The sequence below is a fragment of the Nesoenas mayeri genome (genome assembly GCF_963082525.1).
Source record: "Nesoenas mayeri genome assembly, chromosome: 3".
Lineage (NCBI taxonomy): Eukaryota > Metazoa > Chordata > Aves > Columbiformes > Columbidae > Nesoenas > Nesoenas mayeri.
The window spans coordinates 117449332-117474917 of NC_137544.1; the positions used below are offsets into that span (position 1 = coordinate 117449332).

Genomic DNA, 25586 nt, shown 5'->3' on the forward strand with positions numbered 1-25586 from the left:
GGAGCGAAGCGGCGGCGATGGCGGGGCCGCAGCACCTGCCGTGAGGCGCTGTTGGGAGCTGGAGCTCGGGCCGGAGCTGTGAAAATGGGTCGTGTTCCCCGTGAGGGGACGCAGACCCGCCGGCCGCGGCACCGCCCGCCTCAGGCTCGCGCTTAACGGCCGCCGCCCAACGGCTCCCGCCCAACGGCCGCGCCGCGCGCCGGCCACGCCCCTCGCGCCCTCACTTCCTGGGGCGCGCGGGTCGGACATGGCGGTCGCGGCCGCTCCGCTCGTCGCAGCGCTGCTGGGTCTGGCCGCCTCCTCCTCAGTCTCCTCCTTCCCGGCGGGCAGCCCTGGGGAGCCGCGGAGCCGAGTGCAAGTGCTGGGCGGCTCCAACTGGAGCGTGGTGCTGCAGGGCCAGTGGATGTTGGAGTTGTGAGTAACGGCCGCTTTCCCGCCCTCCTCAGAGGCACCGGGTAGGGGAGGGAGAGAGACGGCGGGCGGCGGCTTCCCTGTGAGGGCTCAGAGCGTGTCGCGGGGAGCGGGCACGGCCGGTGACGCCTGCCCAGGCGGAGCCGGCCCGCCCTCCCGCCAAGGCCGTGCGGGAGCGGCCGCGCAGCCTCCGCGCCGCCCAGCCTCCGCGCCGCCCCCGCGCCCCGCGATGGCCCGGCCGGGAGGGACAATCAGTGCCCGGGATGCCCTGACTTGAGGTGAGCTGCTGAACGCAGCTTTCCTTTAGATCCTGCTGTTATGCCCACTTCATAAGGAGGACATTGAGGTACTAGAGAGTGCAGAGGAGGTGACAACGCTGGTGAGGGGCCCGGAGCACGAGTCTGATGATAAGGGAGCTGGGGCTGTTCAGCCTGGAGAGCAGGAGGCTGAGGGGAGACCTTCTTGCTCTCTACAACTACCTGAAAGGAGGTTGTAGCGTGGAGGGTGTTGGTCTCTTCTCCCAAGTAGCAAGTGGTAGGACAAGAGGAAACGGCCTCAAGTTGTGCCACGGGAGGTTTAGATTGGATATTAGGAAAAAATTCTTCACGGAAAGGGTTGTCAGGCATTGAACAGGCTGCCCAGGGCAGTGGTGGAGTCACCATCCCTGTAAGGGTTTAACACGCATTTAGATGAGGTTCTTAGGGACATGACTTAGTGCTAGAGTTAGGTTATGGTTGGACTCAATGATCCTGAGGGTCTCTTCCAACTGAAATAATGCTGTGATTCCAGCTGTTTTAGGTAAGACATCTGCCTGCTGGGGAGCAGTGTCAGGCATTGCCCCTCGCATTGGTTTGGGACTTTCTCTGGCTTCTGTGCAGGCTAGAAAGGCTCAGTTTGGTAGGTAATGTTTAGCAGGAGTAGGTTTCCTAAGTGTTTTTACAGACCATCTGTAAACTGTACTGTTAGGTAGGAAGAAATTGTTGTCCCTGAGGGTGGTGAGAGCCTGGCTCAGGTTGCCCAGAGAGGTGGTGGATGAACCATCCCTGGAGACATCCCAGGCCAGGCTGGATGGGGCTCTGAGCAACCTGAGCTGGTGAAGATGTCCCTGCTCATGGCAGGGGTGGCACTGAATGAGCTTTGAAGGTCCCTTCCAACCCAAACTGTTCTATGAATATCTCAATACCCACTTGCTTCTGGAATTCTTGTTCTTAGAGGGAGACACATCAGGTTTCATTAACTTTTCAGCATGTCTGTTGCTTTATCCCCTTGACAGCTACAGAGGTTTGCCTGTTGCCAGCAAGGGTTTTAAGTGCTTTTAACTAATTGTAGTGGTGTCATAGCTTCACTTGTGACATGATACTGTCCTTGAAATGCACCTGACATTTGATGTGTGGAGGGTAGCTCACCTGCTGGTATTTAGAAGGGGGAAGGATTTCTTAATATAGTACTTAAAAAAAAAAAAAAAAGTATTTTAAATAGGCACACATGATATCTGTGTGCTCTGTAGCTATGAAATAGGATATTACTGTGGTATGTGTGCTACTCCTCCTTGGAAGTGCTTGAGTTTGAAATGGACTGGATAGCCTGGGGAACAGATTAGGTTGCCCATCAACATCTACCCAGCTGCTTTAAGTTTCATTTGAGTATTTATCTGCAGCCTCTTATTAAGGGGAGGGAATGTCCCTTTCCGTAGGGCTTTACTGCTCAGGATGCTACAGGGTACCTGGGATAAATCAGTGAATAGATGGAAACAATCTTGAGGTAGTTAATTGAGAGACACAGGGATGCCTGCTGTTGTGACAAAGGATTTGGGTTTTATTTTGAGTTTCTTTTTTATTTTTCCTTCACATTTGTGTTCTAAAAGGTGAGGGAAGAGATGATCTTAGAGTGGGAGAAAATAAATGTATTTTTTAAATTGAAGTTTTTCCACTTCTGACATCCTAGTTTGATGTGGAAGCTATTATATGAAAGTTATTGATTCATACACAAACTGGTAAATCTTAAGGAGGAAAAAGTTTATTTATGGTGACTCAGAAATTTTCTTTTTAAGAGAAAATATTTAAATAATTAGTGCTACATGCCCCTGAGGAAGAAAGAAGAGAGGAACTGACTGAAATCAGAAGTGATAGGGATAGCAACCAGTTCAGATCTTTACTCCACTTGAAACACTGGGCTCTGGTTTGGAGTGACAGCTAGTAGACAATAGCAATGGTGACAAAGTTAATTTTAGTGCCAGCTGAATATGGCATATGTTGCTGCATTGCTTAAATTAGACTTATTTTATGTTCAGTGTTTGATGTGTGAAAGGTCCTTGGTATTTTGTGGTACATTTCTAGTGGCTTTGGTTTTTCTCTTAAGTGAGAAGGAATCTTTGTCTTTCTTGAACATGCTAACTCAGTGCTGCTGTTCTTGAATTAGAGTTTAAGATTCCCAATCATGTCTAAACAGGAGTTTGAGGTCTAGTATTGATTTCTTGTGTTTCTTGCAACTCTTCTCATGCTGATGGTTTTTGGCTTCTACTGATTTTTATCTGTCTTAGAGCTGGTGATCTGGACAGTAGTCCTGCATGTGACTTTATTGATTCCCTCCAGGCTGTGTGGCAGGTCTTTTGGCAAAGCTGCAATATTGTTCATCAAAACCTCATTTACTTGAAGAACCTCCTGTTTGAAGACCTTTGTTTTCCAAGCAGTACTTACTTTTAATGCAAATATTCTTATAGTATGTCTATTAAAAAGTTTATTTTAGTCACTTGCTCTAGATTGCTCATTTGAAGCCTTCTGCCCTGGTAGGAATGGGTGCTGCTACTACTTCTGTTTAATGTTAGTTTTTCCATTTGTGGAAGTAGTGTAGGTGAGTTACTGTGTGCTACCACTTCTGCTGTTCTCAGGTGCATAAATGGATACATTTAAGTCAGAAATTACTTGTGTGTGGGATTTGTGGTGGAATTTTTTTTTTCCTACCTCATCCCTTAGGGTTTAAGTTTGTGTACTTGGCTGACTTTTTGTAAATATTCACTTATTTGTAGCTGGGAAAACTGCAGGCACTGGAAGCACTGCTGCATTTCATTGATAAAAATGTTCTGGATAACTTTGTCTCTGAAAGACCTTGCAATACATTTTACTTACTGATTCTATCGCAGCACACAGATCCTTGCTGAACTTTTGGGAGTGTGATGTGGAATGAACGGTTATAAAAGGTTTCCTTATTGTCTTGTTTCTAGTCTGTAGCTGCAAGGTAATGATTCTTTAATATGAGGAATTTTCTTTTTGTCTTTAATATTGTGTCTATTAAGAATATAGAAGAATAATTTCTAGTCTGTTTATTTAAAGGTGCATTTTGCATTTGTAAACATAGCTTATTCAAAGCTTGATTGATCTTAATTAATATCCTCTGCTCTTTGAAGTAGACTAAAACACATACAAAAAAACCCAAACCAATAATAAACTTGTTGTCTTTAAATAGTTTAATTTATAACCAGAGGTATAATATTCTCCTGTTGCACCTGCACTGCTTTATGTAGTTGCCCATTGGGAAGATTTCTAGTTCAGTTCCCACACTGAATGTTAAACATTTTGGTTCCCCTTTGTTTCAGCACAGGTGTATGTACCTGAAAAAGAATGTCTTAAATTTTAATTCTAGCCAGGTGAAAATTGAGACAATAATGTAATAGTCAGGTTTTCAAGACCAGCGTATCGTGCCTGTGGCATAGCCCCATTCTTTATTTTTTCATTCTCATTTATTGTTAAACATTGCCCTGCTATTTAGCAGGTGGGATTATCACAAGGGTTATGTCCTTCCAGTAGCACTTTTGGCTGTAGTTTCAAGAGAGTGTGCTGAAAATCTAGCTGAATGTTTTGGTATTTATGTTTTAATGCTTTTAAACAGCTGTCTTGAGACACTTTGTCTAAATAAATTCCCAAAGTATTCCACAGATTATTTAACAATGACTATAACTTAGATTGAGAGTTCAATAAGATTGGGAATTTACTGTCACTTGTGAGAGTATAGTCTGTTCCTCTTGATTTGTTAGTATCCAGCCTTTTGTTTGTCCTATTCTTAAAAAAACAAACATCCACCAAAAAACAAGTGTACGGGGAATGAAAATAGTTATCAAAACCATTTTGATTCTGAAGCTTCTGCAGCCCTCCAGAGTTCAGAGGGAGAGACCAAATTATCGATGGACTCTTAATAAATAACCAAACGTGGCTCATTATTGTGCCAGGCACTGGCTGAATGGAAACTGTTAAAATGTGAAACTGAACTATCCTAAGGAATAGATGCTTTATTACTATGGAAGGGGGCAAAAACATCTAGAATGAAGTTAATCTGCTCAAGTTCTAGAAGGTTTCACATCATTTTTGAGTAATTGATTTGCTTTACATTTTAAAAATCAGTTCTCCGTCCTGAAAAAACAAAATGCTTGTGAGTGGAAAGTTGTTGGCATCTCTTTTTGAAGTGCAGATAGCACTCTTACCCTTTTCTTGGTTTTGGAAGTAGAGAGCTGAATATTTATGATATACCCTGCTCTGCTTGTCATCTTGTTCTTGGAAGTTTAAAATGCATTTTGTTACTGAGCTGTAGAACAAGTGAAAAATAGCACTCCAAATGTCATCTTAGAGAGAACAATTTGTTTGGCTTCTAATGCATCCCGCTGGTATGCGGCTACTTTTCCCCTTTATTCAAGTATTATTGGAAAAGGTACCCGTGTGAGGTTTCAGCAGCTTGTAAAAATTGTATTTAACTTCTGTGGGGCAACTGTTTGGGGCCTGTTTGGTTCGGAGGGGTTTGAGCACACTGGAGGAAACTTCTTGTCATCTTGCAGAGGATGTACTATTGTGATACATGTCTTAGTAGATTACAGGGACTAAGTTCTGTATCTTTGGCTACAACCTGCTCACCTGAAAAGTAGATTACAACCACACAGTTGACCTTTTGAAGCTTATCTTCTGTTGAAATTACAAAGCCTCCTATCCTGCCTCAAGACCTATCTGTATTTAGGAACAAGAACAAATTCAATGAGTGTTGAGGTAGCACCAAAAGACATCAGGCATTTCTTTTTTGGTATGTTTTTTGAAATTTGTAGCAATAAGGCAAAACTACTAAAAAGAATAAAAGTAATAATGATTTAATTCTTATATTGTTTTCACTGTTCTATTAGGTACTGTCTCTACATTTGCACATCTAATTTGAATAGTACTGCCAGCCTGAAATCCAGAAAATAGCTTGGCTTACCGTAAGCAGTACCTTTTATAAAAGTTGTGTGTCTTGAATTGAGAAAAACTAAATGGGGAAACTTCCATCTCGCCCATTTTGCTGTTTACTCTTCAGCAAATTCTTTCATGCCTGTATCTGTAAGCTGTAAGCTTTGTGGAATTGCCATCAGAGCAATGCGTTTGGGATTGCATCTGTTCAACACTAATAGTTACTTATAATGGTAGTGAAAAAGCAGATACAAGGAATCAGTTACACGCTTTTGAAAATGAGTGAATTGGTGAATTCCCTAGCCAAGCAGTTACAAGGAGATACTAGTGACTTGGAGTTGGATACTGTGTATCAGGAAGTCTTTGTAAAGTCATTATGTGTTTACTGATCAACTCTGTAGTAATATTACTGAATTGCTCAAACTGTATTTAACTTAGGTCTTTGTGGTGGTTGTTTGATTTTTTTGGTTCTTTAAAAAAAAAGAAAATATTGAAACCTTTAGTGAAGTTGCTCATATTTGAAAGCTTGGTGTTTAGTGCTCAGATCAGAGACAGACACATTGCTTTGACTTAGCTTAATTTTACTTTTGGATTGCTTTCTTTATGCTCTCTGAAAAAGCCGCCGGTATTATAATGGATTGGAGTAGGAACTGGAAAACACTTGGCCAGTTCGAAATAGTGATTTTAATCCACTTAAGTCAATTGTTCTTGCAATTGATCTGGCCAGGAGATAGATATTGCCTTATTTATAGAAGGTAGATGGTGCCTGAGGATATTTCAGTTTTAAAACTTTGTGCTGTGTAGGAGATCTGGTAATGTGACAAATGAGGTGTATGTAGAGAGATGTGCGATACCTGCTTGCAGCAAATTATTTGGCAGTGTGTGATTTATAGTTGTTTTCAGTCTGATTTTTATATAGTGGAGATCGGTAAATTGCTTTTTAATGTGTAACAGGCTACTGAAAACTTTATTTCCTTAAGCAAGTGTCCAGGTCGAGCTTACATGTTCCAACAGGTAATTCTAGGAAATATAAGAATGGTAGTTGTACCATGACTCTTGTAGAAATACAGGTCAGCCACAGTTTTGAAGGATTCATTAGAAGCCTGCATTGAAATAAAGTATCTTCTTAAGCATCAGTTCTTCAGGGCTCAAGAAGTTTTTTGAAACTTCTAATAGAAGTGACCTAAGTGTGAAGTATTTTACTCTTCTGTATCTTTTAGAAAGATACAGTGTAAGGGGAGTTATTTTAAGATGGAGAAGGAGGCATAATAAAGCTTTGGTAATAGAATGTTTCTGTTGTTTCCAGGAGGCACTCCTGAATTCCTTAGCACTTCAAATGCTGCCTAACAAATGCAGACAAAAAGCTTCAGAAAAGTGAGGATGTGGAAGTAAACAGCAGCAATAACTCTTGCAAAAATCTGATTGCAAGTTCTTTCTTGTATATTGTGGAGACAGGGAATTTCCTGGTTGGTAAAAATTGGGTGTGTAATTTCAGGAATGTAAAGCAAGTATTTTAAGCCTGATTATCTGTGCCAGCGTTCAGCTTGAGTGGCTGGAACTTGTGGCATCATATGTGGCTGTGGCCATACTACACCCAATACTGGTAATAAAAAGTAGGAAGCCAACAGCTAAGGCTTTTTGTGGATGTTCTATCTCTGCTGAACTGTGTTATGGGTAGATATCAACTCTTCTTTGAGCTAAAGAAAATGTTTATAATAATATTAGCCTTATACATCGAATATTCCACTTAATTTTGTTTAGAAGAAAGGCTCATGAATGTGAAGTGTAAACATAAATGTTGATATGGGCTGAATTTCTATTTCAAAGTCAGATAATACCTTAAACAGGTTAAAGGGTATGTTAATCTTAAAAATCTCATGGCATGAGTTTGACACATCTAGAGAAGCTGAATTTAGAAAACATTCTCTCTTCTGTCTTTAATTTTAAAGCAACATCAGCAGCGTTATCTGATGGATGTGTGCAGTTTCTTACCTGTCAGTCAAGCTGCTGTAATAAAATTATACTCTTTTTAAAGTACAGAATCTGTCAAACTATTATTAAAAGCCCTCTATAGGCCAGCAGCACAATGAGAAGCAGCTCTGCATGCGAGGCTTATTTCCATCGTTTTTTTTTTAAAGACACTGAGTGGCTGTTTCTTGGCAGGGTAAGATTTATGTGCTGTTTTCAGATATTCTCACATGACGTGATGTTGATTCAAAAAAACACAGTATTGGCTTTTATATTTAAATTGGTTCTGTAGAGTACAACAGATTTAAATTGTATTCTTTTAGATGCCAATTGATAAGATTTATTTTTAAATATTTAGGTTTCAAAACTACCATAAAACACTTGGGATAAAGTTGATTCTTCCTCTTCTGTGAGAAAATACCTGGCTTAGGTTCTGTCTTATTTAAGTGAAACATCTTTGGGTGGCTTGAGAGATCTGTCTGCAACCACTAAAAAAGCAAGTGTTCCTCATCAGAAGACATTCAGACAGTAAATTGCCACTTTTTAGGTCGGATAGTAGTACCGGCAGACAAACTGAAGGCATAAGGGAGTAGTTGTTCTGTTTTCATGTTGGTATTATCAATAACAACGGCAAACTTGGCTTGATTATTCCAATACATAGTATAAAAAACTCAGCTCTTGAAACAGGCTTTCTTATTTTGCTGAAAATAATTCTGATGTAAAAGAAGACTTGAGAAAGACGGGCAGCACAGCAGTAGGAATTTGATGTGCACTCTTTCAGTCTCTAAAGAGTGCTATCAAAAAGGGCATGCTTTGATGTACTGAGTAGTGGGCTAAGGCAAATGTAATTTCTAGAAGTTTTGAGGTGTGGAAAATCAATACAAAACGTTAAATTGGAGGATACTGCTTCAGAGGACAACCTGGCTTCAATAACTCAGGCAGCTGCCATGGAAAAAAAGATGTAGTTCATATGTAAATAGAATAAATCATGAGTGGTGAGGGGTTTGGATGTGTATTTCTCAAATCTGTGGAGATTTGTTTTTGTTTTAATAACATGAGGAAGAACGTAGGGATTGATACAAAACTACTTGATTATCTTCTACAGTTTTTCTTAATGAACTCTACTGAATGTCTTTTCCTGTGTGATTGATGTGTTTATATTGTTGCTGTACAGTAAATCAATTTGAATGTCTATAAGCATAAGAATATTAAATATAACCTGTCTTCCCCCTTTAGCTATGCTCCTTGGTGTCCAGCTTGTCAACAGATTGAACCGACGTGGGAGAGTTTTGCAAAGGAAAGCGAACATCTAGATATCACTGTAGGAAAGGTGGACATCACTCAGGAACCAGGTATAGTATTAAATAAGCTGTTTTAAAAAAGAATTATTCAGTGTAAGTACCGCTTAGTATTTTATTGGAGTACCTGGGATACCAGCCACATCAGAGAACAGGTTTCTAAATCAAAATAATGTTATCCACATTTTGTTCTCCATATAGTACATATCTGAGAGCTTATGTTTATAAACTCAATTTGAAGGATTAAAGAATTGGGGGAGTGATCTGGTTTAATACTGTATTAAAAGGGGCTTAATCTCTGTTTTAATCTACTTTACTGAAAGCTGTTGCCTGTCTCATTCCTCTCTCCAAACTCTGCAGAAGAATCCAGTTCTGTAGCCTCCAGTCACCGAGTGTTTCAGGGTGTGGTAACATTACCACAGTATGAGCCTGCTTTAATAAATTCTTAACTGTTTCCAGGGTCTTGCTCATTTATGGTCTTGCTTAATGGTAGTAGCATTATAAAGAGGTTGTTGTTTTTTGTTGGTAATGCACATATGCAAATGTGTTTACAAGAAGGGTTAAAAAAAGGCATGAACAAAGTCTTATTTATTTCTTTAGCGACTCTTCAAAGTTCTCAATGTGTGTTTGTGTAAGCAGTACCAATATTTTTTAAACCCCTGCACCCCTTGGGAATGCTTCTTGCTTGTTTTGGCTTTGAGGGGATAAAATATTTTATCAGCAGTATCAAAAGACTGTCAGAGTTAAGAAGAGAAGCAATTTAAGTTCACGAGTAAAGGCCACCTGTTCTACACCGTTTGTAGATTAATGTTTTGTTAAAAGTTTAGAAGTATACAAAAGCTCTGCCAAAAAGCTGTTGCTGTGGGTCTCTCCTTTAATAAACTGTTAATGATTAATATATGCACTAAACAGATGAGTTTGAATATTAAAATATTTTGCAGAAGTATAAACTCAGCTTCTGCACATTAACCAAGTACTGGTTACTCTGGAATTAAGGCTGCAAATGGAGATCCGTTTTAATCCTATCTTCTTATTTTCTCCCAATTAGAGATTCTTTTGTTTATGCAGTATCCAAATAAAAGGATTTCACTCTTGATTCTGGCATTTGGATGTGTCCGTAGCTTAAAAATGCACTTTCAGAAGTGAGGTGGTAAAAATGAAATGCTTGGTATCTTGAATTTTCTGGTAAAGAACTTGAGTGGAAGTATTGGGACCCAAAGGGGTCAGGTACTTGATACTTTTCTTTTGGTCTAAATTTTTGACTGGTGAGCGGTGCCAGATTAAGAGCTCAAATGTGACTTTTAACCAGAAGTTCCTTAAATATTTGAATTTCTAATGTTGCTGAGAGTTTTGACCTCTGAGGATGTTTGACCTTTGTAAGTCAAATGACTGACCCAAAATAATGACTTTGTACCTGAGCACGCATTATATGCCTACAATATCCAGTTCAGCACTAAGCGTTATAACTTTAGCCTCTTCTGAAACTAATGAATACTCAAACTGGAAAACAAAGATTTATTACAGATTTAACCTTTGGTGCTGATGTAATTCTGAAGGTATATGAGCTCCTTTAGTATATTTCCGAAGTTATTGAGGTTTTTTTTTATATATAACCTTATGTTTCAGCTTTTCAGTTGGTGTGCTTAAGTGTTCTAGCTCCTGCTTTTTGCTTGCACGATGGTACCTTAATAAGCTTTGGTTATGTAACCCCTTCATCAAATTGAAAGTAGTCAAAATGCGTTAAATTAGGGGAAAACCACTAAATGAGTGCAGAGTTGCATAAAATTGCACTTCCAAAACATGCAGGAGAAAGTAGCCATTCATGGTGCTTAATTACAGCAGATGCCCAAAGAATAAATCCACCAGAGCCTTAATGGATTTACAGCATATTTCAGTCACTTTGATGTACTAGTTTTAAAGTGCTTATTCTTTCCTCATTTTTTCTATTGAAACATTCAGTATTTCGAGAGCAAGTAATGGAGGCACTTCTGGGTCTCAAAGATCTGAGTGTTTGTGGTGCCTTTTTTAGGCTTCCGTTCACAACATTTACCTGTGATTTAAAACAGGACTTTTTGCATTTTCTGTCATCTTTGAGTACTTGTTTAATGAAAGCAGCTTTATTTTTAGATGGAACCTATATTCTTTGTGTATTTAGGGGGATGTGTGCAAATACTGAAGGCTTTTTCCTATTCCTAATTGACTTTATAATGGATGTATGTCAGTTTTTAATTTGCAAACAAGGACAGATGCTTTACTGTATTTCAAGTTAAATTACTAGTCAGTTCAAGTTTGTATTAAACACCTACCAAACCAATTTGCTGTCTGTTCTTAGCTTTTTGTAGCTGACTCACTTCTGGTTTTACTGACCTAAGCACATGCCTTAGATAAATAACACAGTTCCAACTAAAGCTCTGGGGATGCTTATATGCATTTTGGCAACAGATTTTATAGTTTATAGATGTCATTGTTCATTCTGACACCATTTGTACTTGCTCTAGGATAGGCTACTTGTAAGAGATATTTTTAAGCAAGCTATTTTATTTTCTGTTTGCTTGACTAGCATTTGTAAGAATTTCAGAGAATCTTTCAGTGTTCCCATGACTTTTTCTGCTCTTAGGCTTATTGTGTTCTTTATGGCTCTCCACCTAGTTTTTCTTTTGCAGCTGTGCTTTCTACTTGATTAATTCTACTGTTACGCTTGTGTTTTTGTTTACTTTATATCTCCCTGTGCTTGCACCACTTTTAGCTGTTTAATAGACATTTCCATCACCCTACCTCTCATAGCAATAAGGGCACAAAGCTGAAAAATTGAAATGAAGATGACTTCCTTTTTGGAATTTAAATATGCTTGCACTTTGTTTTATTTAAAAGTTTTTTTAAAACCCCTCAAACAACAAAAATCCCACAAGCCTTTTTTTCCCTGTGCTGTAAGGGAATTCACACTAGGAAAAGCATTACTAGTGAAACTTCTAAAGATACCTGATTTAGTTCAGGCTGGTATGTCTCCATCTTCAAAGGCAGAGACTCTTGCTATAATACTTTTCCATGGCTTGCTTTCTGATGCAGAAAGCTGCTCACTTTATTGAAAGCTGAATAAAGACTTAGTTCCTCAAAAGATTATCACAGAACTTGCTAAAAGGAAAAGTTAAAGAACTGATTTGCATTCTACATTGGCACTGTATGTGAATGGCAATTGCTAGTTGGAGGAACGTAGCCCTTACTAATGGAGTTAGACTGCATATCTAGAAGTTGGTAACCCCTGTATTAGTAGCACATTTTAATTTCTGAAGCCTTTAAGTTGGATGTGTTGAATAGCAAATAATATTACTAGGCACTAAGGTGAGTTCTTATCTCACTTGCAGGTTTTCTGATTGTCAGAGGTGGTAGCGTCAAGTAGCCCTGCATTCCCTCGGATTTGGGAGCAGGGAGACAGTGATATTTTCACACAGCTGGCCTGATTATGAGAGGTTTGGGAGCTTTTTCCTTGCAATGAAACCATACCTTGATAAATCTTCTCTGGTGTACCTAACCCAGGAGTGAAGCTGGAAGTGGTTGCACATTTTGCTCTGTAGCAGAACTGAGTGCAAGGCCAGAGAACTCCAAACATCTGCCTTACAAGTTGCTTTTTGGTGATTCGGACAATTTCTCTGTCCTGTGAGTTGCATTATGTTGTCACTGTCTAGGTTCATACTTACAAAAAGATTATTCTGTATTTGCCAGTCAGTGAAACACTCACTCCCAGTACAGTGATCAATCCCAGTCTCTTGAAGCCCTGCCTCAGCCTTTCCTTGTCCTTTTTGCTGTCTTATGTCTGATGCTCAAAATGCTGACATGACCCACTGTTTGTATGGTGTAAAAAGTTATTCTCAAGGTTTAAATTTGCAGAGACATCCCAAGCTTATTATCAATCTGTTGACATCCCAGTTGTATTTACCTAGAGAGGAATGTTGAATGGGAAGGAAGATAAGAACCTAGAAACATCCAAAACTTTGTCTTGCTGTGGTCGTGTTTATGAGATTGAGCCTTCCTACAGCATATAAGAACAGACTGGTTGTGCAGTGTACGTGGATTATTTGAAAAAAGCAAACAAACAAATATGAGGATTAATTTATTTAATGGCTTGAAGTATCTGAGATCTGAAACATTCAGCTCTAAGTAATTTAAAATCAACTAGAGGATGAATTAAAATCAGAGGCCAGAGTTTGTAAGCCATTGTTGTCATTGTTGTTGTTAGTGGCCCAACTTTCTAGATGAAACAAAGGTCATCTGGATGAGACTACACACAGACACAAGCACACAGCATCCTGGAATCTGGATGCATTTGTGTGGCTGCTCTTTCTCTTGGTTGGAGGGACACACTGCTGGTCTGGTCACAACCTGCAGCTGTGTGCAAATATTGAGTAGTGAAATCCATGTAGAAAGAGTACCTTGGAGTAAACGTTCTTCAAGGTAAGCGTTTTACCCTAATTTGTCAACAGTATTTAGTGTCTGTCACTGTTTGTAGCATTTCTGAAGACAAAACAGTGGTGCAAACTATGCAGTCTGCTGCTTTCCAGGCTACAAATACAGATCTGTAGGTATTTATAGGTAAATCTGATTATTGAGAAATTTCAGTTTTACTTAACTCGTTGTTGTGGGTTTTGTTTCCCTTTCTAGGTTTGAGTGGTCGTTTCTTTGTCACAACGCTTCCTACAATTTACCAGTAAGTGTGTCATACTGGGAGCAATTGTTTCTTCCAGTATGTATAATTTTTTTGGTGTCTTGTTCAAACAGTGACATGGAAGCTGTAATGAACAACTGGCTTATGTCACTTTTGTCAGTCTCTAAAACATTTCTTGTGAACTCAATACACTTAATGAATGTAAATTATGTATTTAACTTATAGTGGAAGGTTCTACACAGTTTTGTACCTAGATAAGTCCTCCCTTTTAAGTCTGGAAAAAATATTTAATAGCATTTGTAAAAACTGGTGCAAGTTTGCAGTGTTGCCTTCTGGAAAGCTCACCATATGTGAGCAAACACACTTGTCCTTCTACAAGTGTCACTAAAATTTCTCATTTGAATAACTTGATTGTGTAGGTTGCATATGACAGGACAGATATCTTACACAGTTTGAGGTACGACTTTTGTTACTGCTAGAACTCTTCATCCGTTGACTCCTACTTGTCACTTGTTTTAAACTGTAACTCTGAAATGCAAATTAAAATTAAGGAATACAGCCTTTAGGTTTCAATTTGTTGTTGGACCTTTGACTGTACAATAAAGTCCTCATCTGAGGCTTTTCTTTAGTTTAAGTGACTTTTACTAAGTTCCTCTGTTATCAACACTGTTAAAAATGGATCAGAAAGACATTTGCTGTATCTCTTCACCAATGAGATGTCATCCTTTAAATACTGAACCCTTTATTAAGTCATGGTATTGTGAGTCATGCGTGTGTGTGTATATATATATATATCCATCTATATGCACACTTAATTCTGAATTGTGTCTAAAACTTGGTTGTTAACCTCATGCTTTATAACTGCTGTAGTGCAAGTGAATATTTGAGAAAAATAGCAGGTTTAATAAATTGTGAAGCTTTATGCTGTTTAAAAACGGAGACCTTCCATCGTGGATTACAGTTTCAAAACATACTGAATATGCTTAGATGTTCAACTTTCTGAACAAGTCAGTCTGAATGGATTTGGGTTTTGTGTGTATGGGTTTTGGTGTGGTGGGGTTTTTTGTGTGGCTTTGGGTTTTGTTTTGTTTTTCTCATAGATATCTGTGTTAATGTTTATTTCTGGTTTTTAGTGCAAATGATGGAGTATTTCGCAGATACCGAGGCTCAAGGACATTGGAAGATCTTCAAGGTTACGTGTTAGAGCGAAAATGGGAAGCTGTGGAGCCTGTAGCAGGATGGAAGTCTCCATCGTCTATAATGTAACACTTTGTTTTTTATTAACAAGAAACGTGTTTTATAGCTCGTTATTCATTAAGGGTGCTGTGTTGACAGCTTGGAGACAAAAGGCCTTTATTCCCTAGACGTGTAGACTTTGCAGAAGCAATCTGTATTGACAGCCTGCTTTCCAGTTTCTCACCTTTAAAAGCAGTTTATTTTCTGCATTTACTTTTGTTCGTGCCTGCTAAGGCTTGTTTATAACATCTCTGAAAATATATAAAGAAAAGACATACAGCCACCGAGCATGATTTAAGAGTCAGTTTCAATATCTGCTGAGTACTGGAAGCAAATGTGTGTTTATGTAGATTGTTACTTTATGACTTCTGGCTACTTCAGGCAGGCAGCTTTTAGCTTTAGGGATTTCTCATTTATTTGTTCACAAGGAAGTCTTGTGTCCTTTGGAATAGGAAACAGTGTAGTGCTTATACAGCCTATCAGAATTTGTTTTCACAGCATTGAATTTGCTTTAAAATAGCATAGTATGTTTGCATGATGTGAAGGATGAAGGAAAGATGCAAATGGCTAAAGCTGTTATGTGTAAGGTCATGTCGAAGATCCCTTGGGTATCCTCATTTTTTATCTGAGAAGGAGGAAGAGCTGTGTGATATTTTGTAATGGGGAGAGGAGCTACAGGACTAGAGTTGGTATTTCTTGATTATGCTAAGTGCCATTTTTCAAGTCACTATTTCAATACTTTGGCTTAAATGAGCATAATACAGAGAAAATGTATTTATTTGCAGCAGTCTCCTGACAATTACTAGAGGCTGAATGGCATTAGAAGTCTATAGATAGAATCTTTTTCTTGTTTCTGGGCAGTTTCCTGTGTATCTCAACTCCTATTTGTCTTGAAACCTGTTCCTTCCTTTTCTTTGTTTTCTAGGATGCATGGGATGGCAGGATTATTTCATCTCTCTGGATGGATCAGGGTAACTATGTTGTGTTGCTTTCCATACCCCCCTTTTATGCTTAGAATAATAATCTTTTTAGGAGTCAAAACCTAACTGAATATTTTTTATTATCCTTTTATGTGAGTTAAATTTTCCTTACATTTACTGTACTTTGGGTGTGGAGTATCTTTGCACTATAAATGTAGTAGTACTAATAGGCTATGCCAGAAATGGCAGTTTGGTTGTAAAGATTATCATCAATACTGAAAATACTGTTCCATATTCTCTTGGCATAGTGAAAATGTTCTATCAGTGTGCTAACATGATAAAGTAGTTTTTTGAGAGCTGCTGCAGAAATGATAGTAAACATCAGGAATGCGGTAGGATCTACCAGGTTCTCTCACTGAATAAGATTCCGAAAGGTGGTATCCAAGTTCATTTTCAGAGCTGTAAATCCCGCTCATCTGCAGTTCATTGTCATGTAGTGTATTGAATAGGACAAGAGACTCTAATGGGTTGATTTTTAGGAAGAATTTCTGCATCTGGATTTCAAACTGTCAGCGCTATTTGCATAGGAACAGAGCAAATGTGGACAGTAATTCTCAGAAGTAAAGAAGAAATGCTTAGCGTACACTGGAGTATGCTTTGAACTTAACGATGTTTAAAGGCACTTTCATTTGGGAGCTAGCAAAGCTTTTCCTGTAGCGTACAAATGCCGAGAATTTTCAGACATTTCCAATTGCAGTCAGGAAACATCCTTGCTTTTAAAATCTTCAAATGTAGCTGAAATTGAGAGACTATATTTGGTTGTAGCAAAAGGTCTTAATATCATAAGATGCTACAAAAATGTGATAGAGAGTTTAAACAAAGTCTCTATCACTTCCAATAAGCATCTGACTAACCCAGAATCAAGCAAAACTTTCAGTTATTAGGTTTCCTGTGCAAACCATCTTTGATTCTTTCTTTCACTGGATAGAATTAACTTTCTATAGCCTTCTGGCATTTCTATTCCACGGTTGCTGTGTAATGATGTTGTTTCTGTCTAGTTTCCTTCCTGAAAGATGAAATGCTCTGGGAAGAAACCTTCTCTAATTTGCTTTCTGCTTTGATGAATATTTCAGCTGTGCATTTCCTCACTCTTCTTGCTGTGGTCTCCTTTTTATGCTTTAATAAATGTTGGAAGCTCTTCTGACATGAAAAAAAAAAAGACCATGGAATTGCAATATTGAAGCTTCTGTAAATGTTGATTGTGGTTGTTTTTTAATGGGTGTACTCTTGGAAGAAATGTAATGTAATAATTTACTTCCTGCCAGACTTGGTGATGTTTGGGTCAGTAAATTGAATTTGTAGGTTTAAATAACAGGCTTGAGTTTCAAAACAATCTTAAGATTGTATTTGGATTGTTCTAAGTGGAATTAGTTATTCAGTGTCTGCTTAGAATGGGTGGCTTCTTTTAAGAACTGAAGAGCTCAGTTTTAGTTAATCGATGAATTCCCAAATTTAAGTATGTATTTGGATCTTGTGCGACTTAAAACGTCCACCACTCCACTTCCCAGATGTAACTGGAGATAGAGCTCTGGATGATGGTAGGAAGCCATAAGCGGTGTTAGGTATGAAGTTATTAACTATCTTCTTCTTCTTTCCAGCAAATTCACAGCTACCTCACTGGCACTCTTGGAATTCATGTTTGGGCTTCTTACGCAATCTTCATCTTAGCGACCTTATTGATTGGCCTCTTCCTGGGTCTGGTAAGAAACTATATAACTTTTTCTTAGTTACTTAGAACATTTCTGAAAAAAATAATAAACTTTGCTGATAAGGTATACTGAAGAACCTTACTTTAAATTGCTTTTTAATGAGGCATGTAATTAAAACTCTTAAGCGCTCAGTACTGCAGGTCTGCTCTCTAGTACTGTGCATTCTGGTAGAGCTTAAGACTGGTTCACTCAGATAAATTAACCTTTTTATGAAAGTGATGCCTCAATTTAGATCTGTTTAGTCTGTCCACTAAACAAGTGACTTTTATATCGTTCCTTTATATTTAAGATTTTTTTTATTTGAGGATTCTGTGTTGTCAGAATTGTGTAAGGACTCCACCTTTATTTGTGGAGGGATGTTTATGAGCTGGAGCAGGACTGTATTTGTGGGGTTAGCAGTGTAAGTTTGCTGTTGCACTCTTACTCCATGAAAAGACGAAAATGTTTTCTGAAAGGCTTTGAGGATTGGGGGTTGTAACTGATTTACTGTATTTCAGGACATGACTTTGTGGTTACAGCTTGGTTTTAATAGAATCTGACTTCACTTCTTTCTCCCCTGTTTGAGTTCTCATTAGTAATTGAAAAATCTGACTTTTTAGTTACTAATCAGACCTGGCGTATTCATATATCAATGTTGAAAGCATCAAGAAGGTTATTCAAACAAGCCTGTTAGTTATATATGTGAATGTTAAGGACAATATCCCATGTGTTTCATCAGTGGAAACAGTTCAAAGTTGCTTTACTTGTGAAGCTGGGATTATTTCCTCTCAGAATATTTGAAAGTTGTAGGTCTATGACCTCTCAAATATCAATAATAAATGAGAAACTGAGCTGGCAAAGGAGATATAGATGGGAATAGAAGTTAGTTGCTTGGTCCACAACCCTGTTCTGCAACTGCAAAGACAGTTTAAAACAGTTCTGCTGGTAACTGATTTAACTTGCTGCTAAATTGCTGTTCCATGTAGAAAGTATAAAGGCTGTTTCTGGTACTTGGATCTGAGCCCTTCAGCTCATATATTAGTGTTAGAGAAACGAAGAAAAACTGCATAGCAAGTGTCTCTGAAATAGTACAAGGAATTGATTTCGAAGTGGTGTGTGTGTATTTAGGCAAAACCAGGTTTTAAACATCATATGTATACAGATTGGTACATATGAGCAAATATCTTTCACCATGCAATTTAAACAGCTGCATTTTTCTAGGTGGTAGGTTTTTAGCACCAAATGAGTGCAAATCAAATTGCATAACTTGGAGCAAATGAATATGATTTGGAAAAAAAAAATAAAACCTATCCATATTCTTCCTTCACTAAAAAAATACTTGGAAAAGCTGAAAAGAAAATCTAAAATTCATCTCTCAGCTTTTTCTGAAAAGCTTTTCAACGATTGAAATGTATTTCTTTAACATAGTATAATCTCTCTTTGTCACACGCTAAGAATAGTGCAAAGCACTAAGACACAAGCATCTTCCTTGCATTTTGATTGTGTGTGTTCTACACTAAGCGGATTGAAATAACAGGCACGAAAGGTGAGAGCACATATCATGTATGAGGGAGCAAGGGGTATAACATCCCAAAATAGAGAAAATCTTGACTGAGATTGTTTCATAAGTTTTAAAGATATAAAAATTCTCAAGTATGTTCTGGGCTTCTCTTCTTAAGATGCAAGTTGTTTCAGTACTGAATAAATTTAGGGAAGTAGGAGGCAGAAAATTTGTAGCAGAAAGCAGAGAATGTTCATTGGTATACTCTCAGAACACACTTTTTTTCCATATTTTTATTTAGCTCTTGTCTCTGAGCAAGATAATATAATTTTTTAAATTTTACATCTATCTAAAAAGAGTGAGTAGGAAATACTTAATAGTGTAGGGACGGCTGGGAAGATTTTCTAACAAATGCCTCTTGATCTTTCCTACAGATACTGGTTTTGATTTCGGACTGCCTATGCCCATCCAAGGCAAGATACACAGTGGAAACATCCGGTAAGAACTGAAGTGGATGAGATGGCACAGGTTTAAATGTAAACTTGTAGCAAAGGGGGCAATACAGTGTAAAGAACTTAAATGTGAACTGATAATCCAGGTATTCATTTTAGTCACACTGACAAAAATTGATATCACAGAATGTCAGGGACTGGAAGGGACCTCGAAAGCTCATCCAGTGCAATCCCCCCATGGAGCAGGAACACCCAGATGAGGTTACACAGGAAGGTGTCCAGGCGGGTTTGAATGTCTGCAGAGAAGGAGATTCCACAACCCCCCTGGGCAGCCTGGGCCAGGCTCTGCCACCCTCACTGAGAAGAAGTTTCTTCTCAAGTTTAAGTGGAACCTCCTGTGTTCCAGTTTGAACCCATTACCCCTTGTCCTATCATTGGTTGTCACCGAGAAGAGCCTGGCTCCATCCTCCTGACACTCACCCTTTAGATATCTGTAAACATTATGAGGTCACCCCTCAGTCTCCTCTTCTCCAAGCTCCAGAGCCCCAGCTCCCTCAGCCTTTCCTCACACAGGAGATGCTCCACTCCCTTAATAATCCTCGTTGCCCTGCACTGGACTCTCTCCAGCAGTTCCCTGTCCTTCTGGAACTGAGGGGCCACAACTGGACGCAATATTCCAGATGTGGGGCTCTAAAATATCAGTGTCAAAATATCTACCTGGAAAATAGTGAAGCAGGGAAAAAAGCGAACACAACAGTAATTTGTTATAGCTTCCACAGTTATCAAGAGTCTAAATGTCTTCAAAATGAGTACATTTGAAGAAAGATACTGCAGTTTGCGTATTTTATGCAGACGCATATTCACTAGACCTGTTGCTGAAGTATAGAAAGGGATTTGCTTTGGTAGTTCATTTCCACATCCTAATGTGCACTCTGTATATCACGTTAGGAGATGTAACATTCTAAACTTGTAAAATTTTGAACATAATTTGTGGTGGGGGAGAGGAGGAGATAGAGGGAATCAAAGGAATCTAGAGACTGCAGGTAGGGGAGCAGAGAAAGGTGTTGCATCTCTTTCAAATAAAACATCTTCCTGATCCTTAGCAGAGGGTTTCTGAGTAGTATTCTGCTTCCTGTGAACATGGGAGACAAAAACTTGCACATGAAATCAAGTCTCTTGCCAGCACCAGATATATGTGAAGTTTCAGAACACCTTTTGGTACATTTGTGCTATTAAGTGGAGTCAAAACTTAACTGTAATTAAAAATGCATTTTTTTATATTGTGTGCTTTTGTGTGTCTTGATCTGTGACACCTGCCACTAAAATTTTAGCCAAATCTAGAATTCATAAGTGTGCAAAAATACCATCTTCAAGATCTTGCATGTTGATCTCTATCAAAAGAACACCACACCTGTGCCTATGTGTGTGTGCTGTCCAGTTGGACTCAGCAGCAGCTGGTACCTGACAGCGCTTACCAGCATCCTCCTCTCCAAGGAGCCAAGTAAAATTGATCTGTCCTTAATTTGTAACTCGGTGGAACAAAATGAAAGCTATCTGTGCCCAACAGGCAAGAAATTGGAAAGAACTGAAAACCAAGGAAGATGTAGTCCCATACAAGTTTTTAATAATAACATTCATGAATATTTCACAATACATATGTGATGATGTAGCTTTAAAATACATTGCTCTGAGATTCAGTCTAACTTCGGTATTTGAAACTCTTTTGTTCAGAAGAAGCAATTATGAAGGATAATGTGGAGAACGCAGCATTAGAAGAACCGGAGGAGGCTGCAGAGCTTTCGGCAGATGATGCAGAAGAGACTGCAGATGTAAAAGATCTCTCAGATGGAGAAGATGCGGCACATTCAAGCGCCGATGACTCAGAGGAGGATTTAGCACTTGCAAAAGAATCAGGGGAAGAAGAAATGGAAGACTTAAGTGAGCAACCCGCAGCTGATGCAGAGACTGAAAGCTCAGTAAGGCAGCGTAAAAGTCAGGCGGCCGATAATGGACTATAGCTGCTTCAGTGGTGTGTTTTGTACACTCGGACCAAAGAAGCATCAGACCCTTTGACTGAACCTGAAGCTCACACTTGATTTGTTGTTTGTGTTTACGCAAAACCTCTGCTCTGTCAGCAGGCTTCTCTTTTTTCAAGCTGATATTCGCTCGTTGGGTTTGTTTTATAAGCACATATGGTGTATATTGTATCCCTTTAGCCATGACAATCGAAATACATATATCTTGTCTGAAGTCTTCTCAGAGAAAAGGGGTGTCACAGTGTCACTTCACCGGCTATAAAATGGTCACGTCTGCCATGTCTGGTTTTAAGTATTGCCCTAAACAAGATCAGGACTTTTTACAGTAGCTTGGCATGACTGGCACTTTTCTATCTCAATGTTTATTGTTTCCAAATACTACAGAAGCACCAGATCAGTGATACAGCAGTAAAAGAAGGCACCTTACTCTAGTCCTCTGTTAAAAATGTGTCCGATGGGCTTATTTTTATCACTTGCGACTGAAGCACCTTTCTCTTTCATTTTTATTAGTTTGTTTTTAAAGTTTATCGCACGTTATGCTGCGTTCCCTGGACTCTTTAGTTTTTGTTAATTCGCATGTGTGCTGCACAGCTTAAGTGTCTCAGCTGAGCTTTTTTTGACCCAAGGAGTTTGAGGAATTGCAAACCTCAGGCTGATAGAGTGGCAGCTAAATGTTTAAAATACATTTAAAAGGCTTAAAAAATTATTTCCATTGGGGGGACTTTTGCCAAAGCATTGACTTTTAACATTTTCCTTCAAGAGACTGTAGCAACAAGCGTTTGCTTTGCAGTTCTATATTTTTTGCCAATACAAGCTTGTCATATGCATCGCAGTTCTGCCTTTTCCAGCTTGGAAAGAACTCGAACTGCAGAGACACTTAAGGTTTTATCTTTGATCGCTTCTCTCCTTTTTGTCACCAGAATCGGCACATTTGGAAAAGGGAGGGACACGAGTGGGGAGAAGCTTTTGGTTTTGCTGCTTTTAGCAAGATGAACATGTATGTGTTGAACTGTGTAAAGTGCAAATGGCTTGTCAGATAGACAACATTAGGTTAAAATACTTAAATCACTAAAGACTTAAGTATTTCCCTTCTTTGACTTGGTTAATATATAACTGTAAGGAATACCTACAGTGGGATCCTAGGTGTCCCTATTATATATGTGATCATGTGCATAAGATGTGTCTTAATCTTGGTTTTGTTGTTTTGTTTGGGTTTTTTTTAAGATGTATATTGCATAAACCTTGCTAAGATGCTAAGATGCATGAATTTCGTCTTGTTTCTCAAGAATAATCAGAGATGAAATAGTCTCTTATTACAAGAGACAAATTGCAAGTGCAAAATGCTGGTTTCCTTTGAGACTGAGATTAATAGGGCAAATTTGTGTTGAATAGTTGGGGTTTAGGGTTTTTTGGGATGCTCATAAAGAGCATATTTACTAGGAAAGCTTAATTTTTCCTGTGTCGTTTCACATTGTGTCTTGGAAGTATATGGTAGAAACTCCACATTTGTCTGTTACAGCTGCATAAAGAACAAAATTACACTGCGTATATTGAACATTAACTTTCTTAAGGAACATTCTCAGTCTGGAGCTTGAATTTCATATAGTGGACATGTGTAAATATGGGTTTGCATATGTGAAAATGTACAGTTGATAATATATACATTGCACAATAACAAGAACAGTTTTCTTGCGTTACCTGGATGTTGTTTCATGTAACTGAACAATTATAGTAGCGTGTGGACTGTGGGACTCAGTAGCAGTTCAGATACACACCAGTTTGCTTTTTTTAATCAATATAAGCTTGTATTTGCAAAAATTAAGCAAACTGCCACTGTAGTCTGGAGGGAAGAACTGTGCACCTAAAGGTTCAGAGTACAGATCTGTTGTTTCCATGATGTATTTGATTTTGTTTCATTATCTGTGTATCAGGAGCTCATAAAGTCGGAACGGAAAACGAGATTTTTAACCACGTTTCATGAGACAACCAGAAGTCAGTGTGTAGATTCAGTTACAAGAACGTGCATGAAATAACACTAGATGTAGCCCCTCAGTCATGCATCCAAAACTACCAGACACTGCAAAATGTGGTACTGTATCCAGCACAGATTGAGGGCAGCAATGACTTTGGTTGTGTACCAAAGAGGATATTCTGTACTGCACAGGGTTTTATGCTACTCGGTGTGTAGGTGGGAACATATAGATATTAAGTTTTGATACAGTTTCTCTTCACTTTTTCAGTATTTTGGACTGTTTAAAGAGGTTTTCACTTTAAAAGATACAGAACATCCTTAGAACTCCCAGTGGCTTTGTTGTGTGCTGTTGGGGATGCGAATTATTAAAAAGTCAAGTGTACCTCTTTTCAATGCTCAAGGTGAGGTATTTGGGCTTTTTGAATGTTGAGATAGATAAGGTGTTCTCACAAGAGTTGGATTTCATTCTGGTGTCTTTGAATTTAAAAACCAAACAAAAACACAAGCCGCAAACAGCACTTTGTCCTACACGATATGTTACTAATGAAATCCTCTGAGAAAGATCAGAAGCTCTTTTGTGTGGTGATTCTCTGAAGTCTCTGCTTAGATTTTCTCAGAATTTGCACGTTGCTGTTAAGTTTGGATTACTTATGATGGAAAATACTTAATATCTTCATTTTAATAGACCTAACTGCAATATCACTGTGATGTTCAAGGACTGAGTAAGCCAGCAGCAAGTGAGGGCAGTTCATCTCTCCATAATGTCTTGTGAATCTGGAAGTGAGCAATTTTAGGCTTCTAAAGTTTGTTGGAACTAATATACATGTCATTGCTCCTGTGTTTTCATGAATAAAGTAGGGAATATTACTGCTAACTTGAGTTTGAGTGTATTTGGAGTTACTTATTACAAAGATCTCTAAATTGTGATTAAGACTTTAAAGAAACAGGTGCTATGCAACCATTGTTATCTCAAACTTAGTTTTACATTTGCAGGAAAACTATTGTAGCGTGAGATTGGAGATCCTCAACTTTGAGTAATGCTTATCTGGCAAACAAGTGGCAGACGCTATAATGTATCAACCTTTTGTGCAATCTGAGCGTTGTGTAGTCTCTGTCCTCTGTTGTGATTTATTTCAAAAAATGGAACTTGTTCTTGCAATCCTGGTATAGACAAAATGTCCTTGGAGAAGGTGCTGCCGACGCTGTGCAAAATGTTTGGATGAAGGATGGGGCTGTAAGGGCTGTCAGCTAGAGCTGGGTGTCAAAAGTGACTGGAGATTCTTGAGAAGCGATTTACATTGCAAATGGGATGTGAGCCTTTTTGAAAACAAATCCCCAATGGATCTGAACATAAATGCTTAAAAATCATGAAGATCCAGTAGGTTATTTTTTAAAGAGGCTAGAAACACATACAGCCTTTCAAAACTCCCATCCTCACCATTTATGTGAGACTTGTATGTGTGTCTTGGAATACTTGTATGTGCTGCACCCATGGTGGGCAATGCTGATTCTATGGAAATGTTATACCACATTGTCTTTGCAAAATTGCAAATCTATACTGTGAGTGTTTTTACAGAAATTCCATATACATTTTGTCTTTGTGATCTCATAGTTTTCATTTTCTCCGTGTTTAGATGGCTCATCTAAAAGGTGTTTTCTTTTAATGTTGATCTCCCAGTTAACAACAGAGGTTGTGACTTGTGAAGATTCCTTAAACCCTTTAAAAGAAACCTGTGTATTAATGAATTGCTTCCTTGTTATGTGAGTGGAAAAATGCTTGGTCGTGCACACGGGTGCTGAGGTTTTTGCTGCAGTAACTGAGCAGTACACTCCCAAAGGTACAAAATGCAACTGGAGCTCAAATGCAAACTGCTGGGCTTAAATAGTCTAATTCTGAGCCCTTGAGGGCTTTGCCTTTACATTGGGTTTGTTTTTCCCCTCTTGAGAAATCTGCTGCCCAAAATTGTGCACTAAATCTCTCTGGGATTTGGAGGATGGTTGTACATTTGCCACTCAATTGGTTTTTCTTCTTTGCCATTGCATTGATTTGCTGATGTAAAGTTGAAGAAGAAATGGTACCAAAGAAAACCCTGGCGAGCTTCTGTTTCATTGTTTTAGTATTTAATCAGCTGCTGCATGTTCTGTCTCACAATGTGAGAATATGCAATTTTCCCCATTGAAAG

At 38.7% G+C, this 25586-nt stretch overlaps 1 protein-coding gene across 1 annotated transcript; it reads left to right on the plus strand.

The window, feature by feature from the left end:
• Window positions 1–243: 243 nt before the first annotated feature.
• TMX4 (thioredoxin related transmembrane protein 4) lies at window positions 244–22050 on the plus strand. Its single transcript, XM_080342239.1, has 8 exons — window positions 244–414; window positions 8817–8932; window positions 13535–13580; window positions 14672–14800; window positions 15700–15745; window positions 17353–17454; window positions 19378–19441; window positions 21127–22050. Exons 1-8 carry the CDS (start codon window positions 248–250, stop codon window positions 21411–21413), a joined length of 957 nt encoding a protein of 318 aa, XP_080198365.1. The 5' UTR covers window positions 244–247; the 3' UTR covers window positions 21414–22050.
• Window positions 22051–25586: the final 3536 nt, after the last annotated feature.

What these genes read in the sequence shown, in the direction of transcription:
- TMX4 (XM_080342239.1), top strand. Translation starts at nt 248, where the DNA reads ATGGCGGTCGCGGCCGCTCCGCTCGTCGCAGCGCTGCTGGGTCTGGCC. An exon ending in ACGCTTCCTACAATTTACCA is followed by an intron (nt 13,581 to 14,671) that starts GTAAGTGTGTCA and finishes TCTGGTTTTTAG; the next exon opens with TGCAAATGATGGAGTATTTC. An exon ending in ATACACAGTGGAAACATCCG is followed by an intron (nt 19,442 to 21,126) that starts GTAAGAACTGAA and finishes TCTTTTGTTCAG; the next exon opens with AAGAAGCAATTATGAAGGAT.